This window comes from Tursiops truncatus, chromosome 13 (genome assembly GCF_011762595.2).
Source record: "Tursiops truncatus isolate mTurTru1 chromosome 13, mTurTru1.mat.Y, whole genome shotgun sequence".
NCBI classification, from domain to species: domain Eukaryota; kingdom Metazoa; phylum Chordata; class Mammalia; order Artiodactyla; family Delphinidae; genus Tursiops; species Tursiops truncatus.
The window spans coordinates 26,227,114-26,243,510 of record NC_047046.1 but is presented as its reverse complement, the minus strand read 5'-3'; the positions used below and the strand labels follow the sequence as shown (position 1 = coordinate 26,243,510).

At 56.2% G+C, this 16,397-nt stretch overlaps 1 protein-coding gene across 7 annotated transcripts in view; it reads right to left on the bottom strand.

Annotated features, from left to right (window-relative positions):
- KLHL22 (kelch like family member 22) overlaps positions 1 to 16,397 on the bottom strand; it is a 26,569-nt gene extending 10,172 nt beyond the window's left edge. Inside the window, exons 1-5 of one of the 7 annotated variants that reach the window (XM_033837424.2) lie at positions 16,311 to 16,397; positions 13,379 to 13,644; positions 8,148 to 8,313; positions 4,653 to 5,371; positions 163 to 355 (exon numbers count right to left, since the gene is read on the bottom strand). In XM_033837424.2, the coding sequence (XP_033693315.1) occupies positions 163 to 355; positions 4,653 to 5,371; positions 8,148 to 8,313; positions 13,379 to 13,605 (1,305 nt within the window). In that variant the 5' untranslated portion in view covers positions 13,606 to 13,644; positions 16,311 to 16,397. Of the gene's footprint in view, positions 1 to 162; positions 356 to 4,652; positions 5,372 to 8,147; positions 8,314 to 13,378; positions 13,645 to 13,735; positions 16,252 to 16,310 lie in introns of those variants that run through there. The other 6 variants (XM_033837419.2, XM_033837418.2, XM_033837423.2 and 3 more) reach the window with 6 other exon arrangements.

Here is a 16,397-nt window from a genome sequence, read left to right as displayed (position 1 = left end):
GCTCAATCTCAGGAGTCCCCCGCCCCAATCTTAGGGCACAGTCCAAGGAGGGAAGAGGGCTCTGATAATCGGCCGGTCTCCCTGGCCGTGCCTCCCACTCCCTCCACACAGCCCAGGAAGCAATGCAGCCGAAGAAGGGCCCCATGGGAGGGGTTTCCTTACCTCCCTCTTGAGCGGGGCCACGTAGGCCCAGGAGTTGGTGGCAGGGTCGTAGCGCTCCACAGTGGTCAGGTCATTGTGGTAGTCGCGGCCGGCCACCGCGTAGATGTACTTGCCCACGACACACACACACAGGTCGGCGTGCTCCTGCTGCAGCGACTGGATCTGGAACCATCGGTTGTGCCTCGGGTCGTACCTTGTGGGGAGAGAGAACAGCATGTCACCAAGCAGCCCCTCCCCTAGCAACCCCTCCCCCAGCCTGGAGGGTGGGGCTCGGAGCCTCCTGGGTTTCCGCCCACAGCGCCAGGCCCTCCAGGTGTGACCTCACGGTGGTTTCTAGACCCTCCACTGTCCACTCCAAGCTGCCCAATGGCTGTTCCTACAGCCACCTCGATCTCACCTGTCTCACCTCAAAATCCCCATGGCCCTGCTCTCAATCAGGAACGCCCCCAATTATGGCCTCTCGACTGGACGACTGGGCACAACAGCCTCCAGGCCTCCCGCCAGCACTCCCTCAGGCTGGTCGTCAGGCTCCCATCACAGCCCACCTGACCCCCGTCCCCCACTGCCTGTGCATCTCCTGTGTGCAGTTCCCGCCCTCCCCAGCGGGATTCCAGGACAGAGGCCTGCGAAGAGGGGAGGGGAGAGAAGCCCACCTCTGCTGAGCCCAGCACCATCACCAAAGCTCGCTCTCCTGACGTCGGGCCACCTCCATGCCCCTTTCAAGGGGACGCAACTGTCCCTGTCACAGCCCTGCCTTCACCTCACCCCATCAACCTTCGTAAAAGAGTCTAACCCCCATGCGACAGCTTCCTCTATGCCCCCAGCATGGAGCTGCTCCTCCCCCCAGCCCTGCCCTCTCCTGCCTCCAGAGGGCTTCACTTTTCAGCCCGGTCTTCTCAGCCACTCCGGGACAGCCCGCGGCCACCCCACGTTCTCTCCTCACACTGCTAATGCCCGTTGCCACCTCCAGCTGGCTGCTCACTGGTCCCACGTGGACCCCCGGGCTCCCTACATCCCACCCCTCGCTCACCAGCCAAGCCCCTGCTCACACCCAAATCCTCACATGCCTGAGCCCAGCAGCTGAGGCCCTTCAAAGCCCAGACTCAGCCCCTGCCCCATCTCTCCAGGCCCCAGGCCTGGCACCCTGCTGGGCATGAGGCCAGTGTGCTGTTTGAGTGGACACAGGTGACCACAGAGCCTCGAGGGCCAGGGCCCGTGAGCCCGAGGCCCCAAGCCCACTCATCCCCTACCTCGGCCACTCTTCCCCTGGCTCCCTGCCAACCCCGCCCCCAACTCCGGCACCGGCAGCTGAGTGTCGGCCTCTGGAGCCCCCTCACTCCATGCATGGCCCCTGCACACTTACAGCCTCTCTCTGGTAAGTGTTTAATTCTCCACCATAAGACCAGCTCTGAAGCAGACAGTTTTCTTTGGCCTGTGCCAGACGCCCCCATTTCAGCTTTCACCCCCAAAAGAAGTTAAGTGCACTCGACAGCCGCTTCTTCCCGCCACAGCCCCTCCCTGCCAGCCGAGAATACAGGAAACGGGCCGAGAGAGAGAGGACAGGCACCTGGGCCACGCAGACCCAGGTCTGGGCATATTTGGCCATCAGTTTTACTGTCCCGACGTTCACTCAGCTCCACACCCATGGGGTTATGCTGCCTGCCTAGAAAAGCTACCATGAGGGATCACGAGGGTCAAGTCATGTGACAAGGGTTCCTTAAAGGACCGTGGTCCATGTCTGTCTTCCCAGACCTGGTGGCGCACCTGGCTCAGGGCAGATCACACACTGTCCGCTCAGGGAAGGGAAGGAGGGGCGAGGTCACCAGTGGTGGAATCACTCAACAAACATCACTGCCCCCAACGTGGACCAGCCATGGCTCTTGGCGCTGGCACCCAGGGCCCCCCTTTCCACTGTAGGTTGGGAAACAGGCCAAAGGGAGCAGAGTAGCCAAGTCTCCACATAAGGACAGGTGCCGGGGAGGAGAAGTGACAGAAGGAGACAGCAGGGCCAGGAGGGCGCCTGAGAATGAGTGGCCGGGCCCTGCCAGGTGGAGGTCCAGCTGGGACAGGCAGCCCAGGGCAGGAAGGCGCCTACCACAGCCTTCCTGTGCACAAGGCTTGTTCACATTTCACATGCGTCTCTTCTGCCCCATTTTCACCAGGGAGACGAGTCCCTCCAGATGCTTCCTCTGGCCTCCTGCCCTCACAGCACCCTGGGCTGGGTTCATCTGGATTTGCGGTGTCAGTTAAGGAAACACACACACAAACACATACATACAGACACCACATCAATAATTCAGACATAACCACAGTTTTGCTGATTTCTTATCTCTCCACCATGTTCTGTATCCCACATTTTCCTCTTTATTGGTTTAATTTTCCACTTTGTCAGAATAAGTCCTCAAGTAATATTTTTTTCCTAATAGAAATAAACTAAACCATTGCATATAAGGATTCAAATCCTTCAGTCACTTTAATGCTGACTCTGGACCATCCTACTGCAAACTCACAGGCGAAACCTAGGGTTGGCATGAGAATGTTCTGAGGCCTTATTAAACTTAGTGATTGCTCTCACGTGTTTCCATGACTTAAGCCTTCCCATGATTATTGATGAAGTCCATTACAGTTAGGAACATTTTTTGAAACATACTCTAAAATATTAATAGTCATGAAAATGCCTAAGGACAAAAACAAGTTATCACTCTATGTAGGGTCGGGGCATGTGGCAACATGGACTGGCCACCACCGGGTAGGGGTGCAGAGCTGCAGCTGTGGGAAGGCGCCCTAGTCACGTGGGCAACACAGACGCAATCAAGGAAAGAAAAGAGAAGTGTCATAGCTCGGAGGCAACGTGCTCCGAGAGAGCTACCTTTTCACACGCTACAACCTGTTAAGTCCCTAACTCCTCAAAACGCAAATGCTAATTTACTGCAAAATCTTGTTTTCTTATATTCTGACAGCCTGTAGATTCTAAGGGCGGTGAACTGAGAGGAAAGGGCAGAGAACCAGACTCTTAACTCAAATTAAGATCCACCTAGCAGTGTGAAGAGTCCACCAGGAGATGAATGAAACTTTCACTCCATAGAGATGAGACCCCGGGTCTCCCCACAGCTCACCAGCCGCTCCGCACCGCAGCCTGCCCGGCAGGTCTCCCTGACCCCGCCTCCAACAGTGACCCAACCTCCGAGTGGAGTCTGAGGCTGTGGTTGTCAATCACGGAGGCTGACACCAGCACCTTCCAGAGTTCTGGTGGGTCTCACAGCACATGTTCACAAAAGGGAAACAGACCGGGTTTGAGAGACAGAGGTCAGCAGCTCATGACAGGACTCTAGAGTGTCTGCTTTGAAGATCTGGCCTTGGCCCTCCAGCTGGAAGTGGCAGCCCTTCGAGGCCTGGCAGGAGGGAGGCCTGAACATGGGACTGCCACCACCCCCACGCCCCCCGAGTACGCGTCAGGTCAGGGAGACGATGAAGGCATGGTTTCCTCCCTTCTGAACTGGGCCCCCTCCCGTTTGACCACAAAGAGCTGCCAAGCTCTGGGTCTCACCAGTGTGACAAAAGTGATCACTTCCTGGGGTGGGGAGAGCAGAGGAGGTCGACGGATGGGGGTCTCCTCCTGGCTTGGGGTCCCCAGGCTCCCATCCAAGGGGCACGGCCAGGCCTGACCCCACCCCCAAGACGGAGCAGGAACAGGAACGCAGTTGGCTTCAGCTCACCGCTGCCACAGCTGGCAACCCCTCTCTCTCTGCAGTGCCATCTTTCAGCTTGTGGGGGGCAGAAACTTCCCCCAGGCACCAGACCTTAAGATCAAACCAAAGTACAGGGGAGGGGGCCCTAGAAACCTCCTGGAAGTGGAGGCCGTGGAGATTTGCCCCACTTTCCTTGCTCTGACCAATGAAATGGATTTATGGGATCCCAGCCTCGCAGACTGAAAGAAACCATGGCCTCCCGAGGCCTTACACCCAGCACATGGCTGATGACAGGGCCTAGGGGCTGGGGGGTGGGGGGAATTTGGTCTGAGGTTCAGCACTGCCTGTGGGCCTTCCCTGCCCCCCAGGCTGAGGACTGTGCACTCAGGGGAGCAGGGCGACAGGAAGCCACCCTCCACCAGGAGCCTGTGCGGTTACGAGAGCAGAGCTAAGTGGATAGGTGAGGGGAAGCTGGGACCAGGGGTGTGAGAGCAGAGAGAGGCAAGGTGGCCATGCTCCCAGGCCTGGTCCCCTCCTTCCTGCCACAACACCCCATCCCAGCCCCTCACCCACAAGATGGTGGGGTGTGCTGAGGGGCGAGGGGGTTTCTGAGGAGGGGGGACAAGAGCGGGAGGAGGGATCACGGGCCCCCTTCCTCATCTCACCGCCGTCCATGTTCTTCCCATCAACCTGCGCCCACAGAACGGGCGCAGACCTGTTCAAGAGGATGACTGCGTTGGCCAGTGGCACGTGCCTGGCAGAAGCCACCCTCTGGGCAGCCGCCCGGCCGAGGGCCCCTACCTCCAGCAGCGGGACTCAGCGCGGAAGCCCTGGACATTGTTGTCCCCTCCAATCAGGTACACGAAGTTGTTGAGCACGGCGATGCCCTGGTTGGACATGCGGGGCGCCAGGGAGGCGGTGAAGTGCTTCCACTCCCCCAGCAGCGGGTTCAGGTACTTGGCCTGGTCGCTGAGGACAGTGGACGGCGTGGAGTGGATGCCCCCGAAGCCCACGACGCACTGGAAGTCCGAGCGCAGCTCGGTTTGTGGGCCCTGCAGGCTGGGCTGCAGGCTCTCGTTCCGGTGGTACATGAGGGCTTCAGCCACTGTGTCCCTCAGGGGGCTGGGGTCCAGCTTGTCGTGCAGCCGCTGCAGGACCTCGGCTTCCATGAGGGCGAAGCGCACGGTCTCCAGGAGCTTGGGTGGCTCATGCAGCGGGAGCCGGTCAGCCTGCACCTGCTCCGGAGGGTAGTGGTAGAGCAGGGCACCCTCATACACCTCCGTCTCGCAGGACACCTCCAGGCGGTTGCTGCTCAGGAGGGCATAGACCTTCTCCAGGGGCAGCTGGCGGTACTTGTCAGTCCGCGAGAAGGCCACGAAGTTCTTGAGGATGTAGGCGTCCAGCTGCTCGGTCAGGTGGCTCAGGTCAAAGAGCTCGGCCAGCCGGTAGACGTCAAGGATGTTGTCCTCATCCACCCAGGGCGTGAGGAAGTCACAGCAGAAGTGGATGATCTCGGGGATCTGTGAACAGAACACATACATTCAAGCCCAGGCAAAGCGTCTGGGTGCGGGACCTAGCGCGGAGGTGCGGGTGGGGCTCACAGGCTCCGCCGGCCCCACTCCCCGCCACACTGGACACACCCGGGGCTCACAGCATTTCGGGGCTTAAGTCTGGGCTTGGAGGTGGTCTCTGAGCCTCAGCCTCCTCGTCTGTAAAACAGGGATGACGTGGCGAGGAACCACCTGACACACGCCAGCTCCCTTTGGATCAAAAGCATGGGATCTCCAGAGAAGTGCAAGCAGCAGGACAGCCACCACACTGTGGGGCAAGGACACCCTGCGATTAGGTAACCAAAGGACCCAGAAGGCAAGGCAAGGGCCCGGAAAGGCTGCTCAGGGGCTGCTAAGTTCTGCAGGAAAACTGGATTTCAGAATTTCTCAAAATGGGAATACCTCTCATATCCAGCACCATCAACAAATTCATTACATGAAAACTAATTCTGCTGGAATTTGAAGCTTATTAATAAATGTTTAAAGTCTTTTTATTTTTTCTGGTTCTAGACATTTGGTGCTTGCCAGGTGACATGCTGAAGGCTGAATGGAAACCTGCAAAGTGTCAGGCGTGTGTCTCCCCCACCAGGAACGTCCCCATCGTGCTGCTTCCTTAGGTCCTGAGGGTCTTCACTCGACCATCCATTTCCTCCCGAGCAGGTGCTTCTGCTTGGCCTCTTCTGCCTAAAATATTACTTCTGACCTCTCAGAGGCCAGGAGCTGAGCACCAGGTTCTGGGTGGAAGGTGAGGGCTGACAGCCCTGAGTGGGCCTGAGGAGCAGCTCCTGAGAACCAGGGACTGTCTTGCCCTCCCTGGCAAGGTCAAGGTCCCTCATCCTTGTCTCAGCGCAGGGACCTCTGGCAGGGAATCTCACCAAGGAATCGCCCGGCCTGCCCCATGCAGGAGGCCCACGAGAGGCCCAGAGAAGGGAACTCATTTGCTCGGGGTGACCCAGTGGATACAGTCTCACCGACACTCAGATCCACGTCCCTGGGGATACCACGAAGGGCACAGCACATGGGAGACAGGCCACCAACAGCCACTGGCTACATGAACAAACATGACCTGGTGGGCCTGTGGACTCGGAACTGTTACACCAAGTAAAACTTGCTTTAAAAACAACATTGCGGGGCTTCCCTGGTGGCTCTATGGTTAAGAATCCGCCTGCTGCGGCTTCCCTGGTGGCACAGTGGTTGAGAGTCCGCCTGCTGATGCAGGGGACACATTTTCGTGCCCCAGTCCGGGAAGATCCCATGTGCCGCGGAGCGGCTGGGCCCGTGAGCCATGGCCGCTAAGCCTGTGCGTCCGGAGCCTGTGCTCTGCAACGTGAGAGGCCACAACAGTGAGAGGCCTGTGTACCGCCAAAAAAGAAGAAAAAAAAGAATCCGCCTGCCAATGCAGCGGACATGGGTTCAAGCCCTGGATGCCGTGGAGCAACTAAGTCCATGAGCCACAACTACTCAGCCTGCGCTCTAGAGCCCAGGAGCCACAACTATTGAGCCCACGGGCCACAACTACTGAAGCTCGTGTGCCTAGAGCCCGTGCTCCGCAACAAGGGAAGCCACCGCAGTGAGAAGCCTGCACACTGCAACAAAGAGTAGCCTCCACTCGCCACAACTAGAGAAAGCCCGCGCGCAGCAAGGAAGACCTAATGCAGCCAAAAATAAATTTATAACAAACAAACAAACTGGGCTTCCCTGGTGGCGCAGTGGTTGAGAGTCCGCCTGCCGATTCAGGGGACACGGGTTCGTGGCCCGGTCCGGGAAGATCCCACATGCCACGGAGCGGTTGGGCCCATGAGCCATGGCTGCTGAGCCTGCGCGTCTGGAGCCTGTGCTCCGCAACGGGAGAGGCCACAACAGTGAGAGGCCCGCGTACCACAAAACAAAAACAAAAACAAAAACAAACAACAACACTGCATAGAAGCCCGGTATGTTAAAAATAAAACAAAACCAAGCCGGGCTGCCCCAAGCACCAGCCATGGCTCTGCCTTGAGGTCTGAGGGGAGGCAGCAGGTCTCTGAGCCAGCGACGGATGCAGCAGAAGGCAGAGCCCAGCTGGGAGGAAGAAACGGAGAGAAGGAGGCCGGGATAGAGGCGAGGGCAAGGAAACAGAGAACACGGTCACGTTCACAAGGATGACTCGTCCAGACATGGACCCAGAGGACGAAGGTGGACATAGAGGAGAGCCTGGCGCTAGCAGAGTGGCTGTGGGATACACGGTGCAGGGAGCAAGGCAGTGTGCGGTGTGCTGGGGAGGGGGGGTGACGCCGACAGCGAGCACAGGGGGAGAGGTTCTGGGGGCGGCTGGCTACTGGAGGTGTGGTCCCCAGAGCAGCAATGAGGGGACAGGACATGGGGACAGAGGAGCTCTCTGAGTAAAAGAAGGAACTTCTGCATGAAGGCCGCCTTGGCTCAGCTCCACCTGCCCACCCGCCACTGAGAGTAAAGGCACAGGGCTATTAGGGCCCCGCCATGTGGGGAGCCTCCAGACCCCCCCAAACAGGCTGCTTTTCCTACTGCCCCAGACGTGCTCTGACCTTATAAAAGGTCAGGATAAGGAACTCGGCATAAGACATCGTTCCAGTTTCAGGACACAAGGGAAAAGCTGTCTTCTGAGCCAAACGAGGAGCCTGCCGACACTCTCGAGAGCAAAGGGCTCACCGCCCACCCTCACACCACTGCCTGGCGGGCACCCGAGACCCGTCTGGGCCTGGCTCTGCCTGCCTCAGACCAGGAGCCTCACCTGAAGCTGGCAGGCGGCGACCAGCGTCTCCTGGACGTTGCTCAGGCTGAGTTCCAGCTCGGACGTGTAAATGAAATGCAGGATTTGGCACATGGCATTGTAGGACACGCCGTGGATCAGGACTTCTTCCTGCTCCATCTCCTTCAGCCCCCCAGCAAACATGCCTCTGCAAAGGGAAGAAAGGAGATGGCAGGGTTACACCCATTAGGACGCCAGGCCGCAGAGGAGGGGCACCCAGAAGCGCCCACAGCTCCTGACCAAGCTTGGCAGCTGTTCTGGAAATATCCATCTAATGTGCCCCAGCAGCTGCACGTGAGCCTCTGCGGGCAGGACCACGTCCAGCGTGCTTTCTGCTGCATCCACCCGTGCAATTCCTGGGCCACAGCCGCAGCCCAGGGCACGCGGTGAAAGGATAAATGAATGGGAAACAAATAGTAAACGTCCTCCGCTCAGCAGCTCCGTACCCAGCAGCCACTAAACACCAGGAACCGTGCACAGAGCCAATGCGACAACAGTGAAGTGAAGTGGCAGGATCCCTATGTGCATGGAGTTAATGCCAGAGGACAGACACGAAGACACAGGGCACTTCCGGTGGTGGAATCACTGTCAAGGACCACAACAGGGCATCTGACCGAGGAGTGCCCAGGGCGGGAGAAGAGTGGCTGGAGAGCGATGGCAGAAGGGCCCACGATGAGGAAGTGGAGGTGGCAGGCACCCAGGGCCCAGGGCCAGGAAGAGCTTGCAGGCAGGCAGGCAGGGCAAGGAAGAAGAGGCAGGAGGTGAGCCTGGGCCAGGTCCTGCTACCCCCGGGGCAGGGTAGGGTCTGGACCAAAACCAAGGCAAATGAGGTGCTCTCGGCGAGTCATACACAGGCCTGAGCAGAGGAACTTCAGATCTTGGGCTCCTTGGCCAGAGTGGAGAGGCTGGAGCAGAGGCAGGGAGGCTCCTGCAGGGCTGGGGAGGCCACACGGCTGGGGAGCTGGAGTAGAGACCACCCTGGGGCCGAGAGGAGAGAACAAGCGATGGAGGGAACCCAGGAGAGCACAGGAGGAACCCAGGCTGGGCAGGAAGACACCTGGCGGGACCGGAGTAAGAGAGGGCAGTGGGAGTTCCATTGTGGCTCCAACACTGTGGGTGCCCCAGGGCATCTCAGCAGGGGTGTCAGTTAGGTGTTTGGAGGGAGGAGGCTGGCAGTCAGGGGAGGAATCTGGGCTGAAATATGACAGCAACACGGAGGTGACAGAGTGGCTATTGTCACATTTTATATCACACACACACACACACACTCACACATACTCTCCCTCCCCCTCCCTCTCTCTCTCAAGACCTAAATTACACGAAAGGGTGCTCTGGTCACCAGCCCCCCTCCAAGGGTGGCACTATCCCCAGAGGCAGTGGCCGCGCCTTAATCCCCACCTGGTTTCGACTTCACAGGACACCTTGGAAACAGCCCCGATCATCCGTACACACAGCGCTGCCCCTCTCTGTAAAGGTGATCACAACTGATTTAACCGTTCCTGCCGGGGTCCACCTGGGTTACTTCTAATCTCCTGTTATTTCTCCCAGTGGATGGTTTTGCGCCCACGAGCTGTTGCTCATGTGAACGCCAGGATTAATTTCAGGAAAGCAACTGCTGGGTCAAAGAGTTTCATACACACGCACTTGGATGGCACTGCCCACGGCCTGTCAGGTAGCGCCACCAGTGTGCGGGGAGCCTGTCCCCCACACCCCCAGAACCAGAGGAAGATGCTGCTCCAACTGCCAGGAGGCAAGGGAGAAATCTTGTAAACAATGGGACAGAGGCTCTCTTCACAGGTTTAACAGCTGTTTTTATATTCTTTTCCAAACAGTCCAGATGCTTTACCCATTTTCTGTTAGACTCTGTCTTATCAATTTAAAGAAACTGGAACCTCTGTGCATCGGTGATGGGCATGTAAATTAGCGCAGCTGCTGTGGAACAGTATGGGGTTCCTCAAAAAATGAAAAACAGAATTACAGAATGTGATCCAGGGAATTCTCTGGTGGCGCAGTGGTTAAGAATCCGCCTGCCAATGCAGGGAACACGGGTTTGAGCCCTGGTCTGGGAAGATCCCACATGCCACGGAGCAACTAAGCCCATGAGCCACAACTACTGAGTCTGCGCTCTAAAGCCCGCGTGCCACAACTACTGAAGCCCGCGCGTCTAGAGCCCATGCTCTGCAGCAAGGGAAGCCACAGCAATGAGAAGCCCGCACACCGCCACAAAGAGGAGCCCTCACTCACCGCAACTAGAGAAAGCCTGCAAGCAGCAACAACGACCCAGTGCAGCCAAAAACAAACAAATAAATAAATAAATATTTTTTAAAAAAGAACATTACTGATCTGTACACTTAAAAATGGTTAAGACGGTAAATTCTACAGGTTTTTTTTTTTTTTTTTAAAGGATGTTCACCAAGTCCCCAGCAGACGGGCACAGATAGCACAGACCACAAAGAGAACCCGGGCCACCTCTACTGCCAGGATGTCATAACCAGATGTCACAAGGTGCCAGTGAGCTGCCTCGGATATGAGGTGGGGAGAACATTTCCTGTGCCAGCTTGTACCAGCCCCCAACCCCTCTTCCAAACCTTTGAGGTCAAGTGTGTTTCAGAATTCAGAACGTTTCACCTGGAGAAACCCTTATCTGTGCCACATATGATGTCACGCTACCCCCCATAGGGTCTAAATCAAATCCAAACACCTCAATATTTCCAAACCAAAATGTACAAAGACCCATGCTAAGTAGGACACATATAAAAGTACCCTCATATCAGTTCAGGGTGGGTTTCGTGGTTTAATGAATTTCTGCCAAACTTAGACTTTTAAAAAGCTGGCAATGTAGGAGAATCCAACTTCTGCCTCCCCCCTCAAAGATCAACGACTGGACAGATTGGACAGCTATCCACAAACAAAAGAGCTCCGGGAGGGACTTCCCTGGTGGTCCAGTGGGTGAGACTCCACGCTCCCAATGCAGGGAGCCCGGGTTCGAGCCCTGGTTAGGGAACTAGATCCCACGTGTGTCAACTAAGATCCCGCCTGCCACAACTAAGATCCAGCACAGCATGCATGCATGCATGCATGCATGCATGCGTAAATAAATAAATAAATAAATATTTTAACAAAACAAAACAAAAACAGAAAAACCAGCTCCGGGAGACTTCCAGAGGACACTTGACAAGTTTTAGCAACATATCAGAAAACAAAACAACTTTGAGTATCAGAGCTTTGAGGTTTGAGTATTATGAACTAGGATTTGCAAGGGAAATAGTGTGGTTGATAAGGAACGTTTATAAATGGTTACCACGGGGGTGAGGTGGGAGGGCAGGGATAAAGTGGTGCTTTCCACGATTTCCAATTCCAGCAGCGTTTCAGCTGTGGCAGTGGATGCTGGATGTGACCACATGCCTGCTGACCTGTCTGTGGATGGCCACACGCCAGGTCGCCTCAGGCTGATTAGGGCCTCGCACTGGAAGAGAGGTTTCCTAACACGGAACCAACTGTCCTTCCACGAACAAGGCCCAGCAGGCGGGCGTCTACTGCTCCACATGCCCAGGTCTCACTGAGCATTTCACACACTCTGATTCATAAGGAACTACAGCTTTCCGTGTGTTGGCTGGACACCGCTCAGCACCTGGCAGACACCCCACAGGGCGTCCCCTACAGGGCCCAGCCATGGGCCCACTGCCCTCCAAAGCCCTTCCTTCCACCCCTGCCCACATCAGATATCTTCAGCAGCCTCACTGGGAAAAACCCTTTATCATTTCAACCTGAGTCAGTGACTGAAATGAATAATAAGGAAATAAACCCACTAAAGCTTGGGAATCATCACTGCATATGCACATACCAGAGATGAGTCTGGGTTCTCCCTGGTCCCAGTGGGAGGGGGTGTCATCCTGCACAGTGACCGGGCCTAAGAGGGGAACACCTCCCAGGACAGACCCGCTGGAAGTGGCTGCCAAAGGGCCAGGAATCGCTCCTGGAGGATGTGGGGAGACACAGAGTGTTTCCACCAAGAAGGGAGAGGTGGCACCAGTAACTGTCCTTTAGGAAGAGGACCATGACTGTGACAGTGACAGGATGGCCTGCGTGGGGAGAGAAGCTCCACCTGAAGGGCTTCGACGGTGTGTCCAGGAGGCCCTAAGCCAGGAGGACTCCAGTGCTTGAACTTCTGGGCCCTAAGGCCTCCCACAACTCTGCCCTGCCCACTGCCCTGTCTTCTCAAAGCTTGTAAAAGCTGAATCCTGATGAACTGAAGGGACACTGCTGTCCCTGGACATGTTGCTCTAAGGCACCACTAACCACTAGGTCACCCTCTCCATAAACTCCTTCTGGAGAACAGGAAGCACTTAACCATAAAGAAATATTTTGCTCATTAGTTCCTAAAGTTAAAAGATAAGAACTACAAATGAGCCTTGAAGACAAAAGAACCAAACAGAATGGGAGACAGAATAGAGGGTCTCAGGTCTCAAGTGGGATGGTGGCACCAGCTCTGCCCAATGTGCTCAGGGCTGGGCTGGCGTCACGTAGGAGGTCATGAGAAACTCAGGGGACAGAAAACCCACAGGGAGGGTGGGAGGCCGAGGCCCAAGGGATGAGGAGGTGAGAGCAAGAGGTGGATGGCCAGGTGAGGGTGCGAACGGAGTGACTCCACATCACGTAGCTGGTGTGGACGACATGCATACGGTACTGACCACCTGCCTCGGCCCCCACAGAGGTCCCTGGGCCCGTATGGGCTTCCTGACGGTTTTACAAGAACACTGGGTGGGGCTGAAAAGTCTAAGGCATAAAGCATCATAACGTCTTTTAAAAAAGGCGTGTGTTACAAAGGCAGTGAAAGCAAATGCGGCAAAATGGTAACAACTGGTGTCCAGGTGTTTGTGATACTATTCTTTTCAATGTTTCCATAGGTTTGAAATTTTTTAAAATGAGATGATGGGTAGCCAGAGTAAAGTAGAAAGAAAATCTGTTTCACACCAAGATACTGTACTTATAGTAGAAAATTCATTCTAGAAAATACAATATTATAAGTGAAGCCAAGCATACCGCCTTTAAAAGAAAAAAAAGGGAGCACATGCCCCAGAGATGGGGCAGCTGAGAGAAAAACAGACCCCGAGCCCCCTACGCCTGCACAGCGAGAAGCGGGAGAAGCCCGGGGTGCCAAGGCGTCCACCTGGTGCAGCCAGCATCCCTGCTACCTTACTATGCAGACTCACCTGAAGTAATCGCAGGACGCAGCCAGCAGGATGCGATGGGCCTCGATGTGCCTCCCTTCCACCACCAGGACCACGTCAAAGAGGATGCCGCTGTTCCGCAGAGCCAGCAGCCCCCGGAGCAGCGCCTGAGAGTGCTGTGCGCTCCGGTAGGTGTTGCTGACACAGTGCGGGTGGGAGGGCTGTGCCGGCAACTTGCAGAGCTGGGCGAACTCCTGCTCCTCCGCCATCCTGACCACCGCTCCCAACCTCAGCACCGCGGCTGTCAGCTGCCAAGACACAGGGGCGAGGAATGAGCCTGGGAGGCAGCGCAGCCTGTGCAGGGCTGGCCAGCTTTTCGGGTCCCTCCCTCCTGCTCACCTGTGCTTTCCCCGTGGTCTCAAACCTCTAATTCCCTCTCCCCTCCCACTGCTGTCCAAACTTGGTGCCTTCTTTCTCCTGACCTGTGTCTCTTCATTGCCAAGATTCTCCTTTCCATTTATCTGCTTCAGCATCACCATGAAACAAAAGGGTTCTAGAGACAGACCAACCCAGGCAGGAAACCCAGCCCCACGGTGGACTCAGTGTGGTGAATCTGAGTGTCAAGCCCCTCAGCTGAGAAAAGGGGACTACAAGCACCCAGCCCCTCGGGGCATTCTCAAATTTCCTAAAGGATGAAAACAAAGCACGAGCACAGACGAGGTTCTCAAGGGCTCTTCCTCTCTTCTATTGGGAAAGAACACTGGTTCCCCCCGCAACAGGAATGGATGAATAAAAAAGACAACAGGCCTAGGTGGTGGTACAGGGGAGGGTTCCAGGCCCTACCTTCTTTTACTGAGATTTTGAGTCAAGCACTGTAACTTCAAGTAAATTTGGTACATTCAAGATTGTCTGCATTGTCTTTTAAATTCAAGCTTAACTTCTAATAATTGAGTCAATATGTTCAAAAAAATGCAAACTGATTTGAACAGGAGCCTCAGAAACCCCATGAGTAAAACCAGCTACTGCAAACACATTTTGACCAAGCACTCCAAGCCAACCACAAGTGACTGGGGGCAGCCAGTCCTACACCGACCTGTGGGGTTGAGCTGTGAACTCTCCAGGCCACAGCACTGCCAGCCAGCGGACCACTTGCCACATCTCCCTTCCCCACCTCACGTTCCTCCACTATCCCCTCCCCAAATGTGCTTCTTTTTCAATTCCCTACTGGACCCTTGAAAGAAAAAAGGAAAAATAGACTCTACTATAAAACAGAAAGGTATACTGTATTATGAAACTTAAATTTCCCTCCCACTTATGCCCCCTAACCAGATCCTCTCCCAGAGGAAGCTATTCAACTTTCCTGTCACCCCTCCAGGTAGCACCTATGCATTTGCAGGCAGAGCTGTAGAACAAAATTTCCCCCTTTTTATTAGCTTTTACACATGATAACCTCGTGTCCCACCCACAGTCCATTGTATGTATAACCGTATTTTATTTAACCAATACTTTTCAGAGAGACATTTGGGTTTCCTTCAATTGTTTGCTGTTGCCAACAGTTTTGCACTGAAAGTCACTGAGATCTGCCATATATATAGCAGTTAAATGAGGAACATTTACTAGATATAGAACTGCTAGATCATCTTAATTTGAATGTGCAGTTGACATTTCAATAGATATTGCCAAATTGCCTTCCGTAGAGGTTGTACCAATTTATTCTCCACCAGCAAAGTATGAGAACCGGATTGCAACCACTGTCTAGCACACCAATAGCGTTGTTTTTTTTTTTATCTTTGCTGACTTAGATGAAAAACACCATTTCACAGTGTAACTTCGTTTTGCTAATTCATAAAATTTCAAAGAATAAAATATTAAGTGGAATGCTGCACATCTTTTGCGATTCCCTTCCCATGCCTGTTTTTCTGAAATAAAATATGTTCTTGCGGGCTCACTCTCTGGCACCCTCGACCTCCTATTCATTTTACCCAGGTTCCTCTATGATGAAGCCCTTCCCTAGATTAACTACCCTCGGCCCCATAACGTCCCCGATTCTAGTCACGGCAAGCAAGGCCCTGCGTTCAGTGCTTTTCAGTTCAGAGCTTTGGAGGGAGCAGGAAGGAGGTTTTATGTCCCAAGTAGATACAAACTGAAGGACGTAAAATGAATTTTCATGAATTCATGGATGACAGAGTCGGAAGCATCTCTGAACAATGTTCAACTCAACACAATTTACTGAGTAGGCACCCTCAGTCCTCTGCAGGGCCCCAGCGTCTGCCCTCCACGAAGCCCAGTCCCTGGCAGCACGAAGCAAGGTCTGCAACAAAGGGAAAGGGGGTCCCACTTCCCAGGGGACGGCCCGCGTCGGGTGCGGATGGGATGCGTTCTGGACCATCGCGGCGCGGAAGCCGGAGCGGGGTAGGGACGCGCCCGGGCGGAAAGCGCTGGGCTCGGAGCCGGGGTGGGAGTGGGCAGACCAGCGGCCGGCGCTCCGGGCCGAGGCGTCGCACTGACAGCGCGGCCGCCGGGGCTGTCGGGGGCCGTCCAGGTCCATCCGTGCAGCAAGCGGGAGCCGAACCTGGGCCGGCTGAGGGGCCGAGGCTGGCATGCCGGGGTCCAAGGTCGCGCCAGGGGGACTACGCCCGACCGGCCGCCTGTTGCAGGGCCGCCGGCGCAGCGCAGGGGCCGCGGCTCCGAAGGACGCGCGCGGACCCGCGGGGGCGACAGGCCCACCCGAGGCCCGGACGCCGGCGTCCCCGCGGCCCCTCAGCTCCGAACCCGCCGCGCCCGGGGATCCCGCCCGCCGCCCCCGCCACGTCAGGCCGCCGGCTCGCCTCAGGCCGCCGCCCCCACCCCGGCCCCGTCCGCGCCCGGCCCGCGCCCCCGCCCGCGTCCTCACGCGCTCGCGCCCCGCGCGCCCGGCCCGAGCCCGGCCCCGGCCCCGCGCCGAGAACCCCGCCGGCCCGCGCTTGCAGCTCACCTGGCGCCGCCGCACGCTGAGGCCGCACTCGTGGAGGCGGGGCGGGGCGCGCGAGGCGGGGCCTCGGGCATCACGTGGCCTCACTGC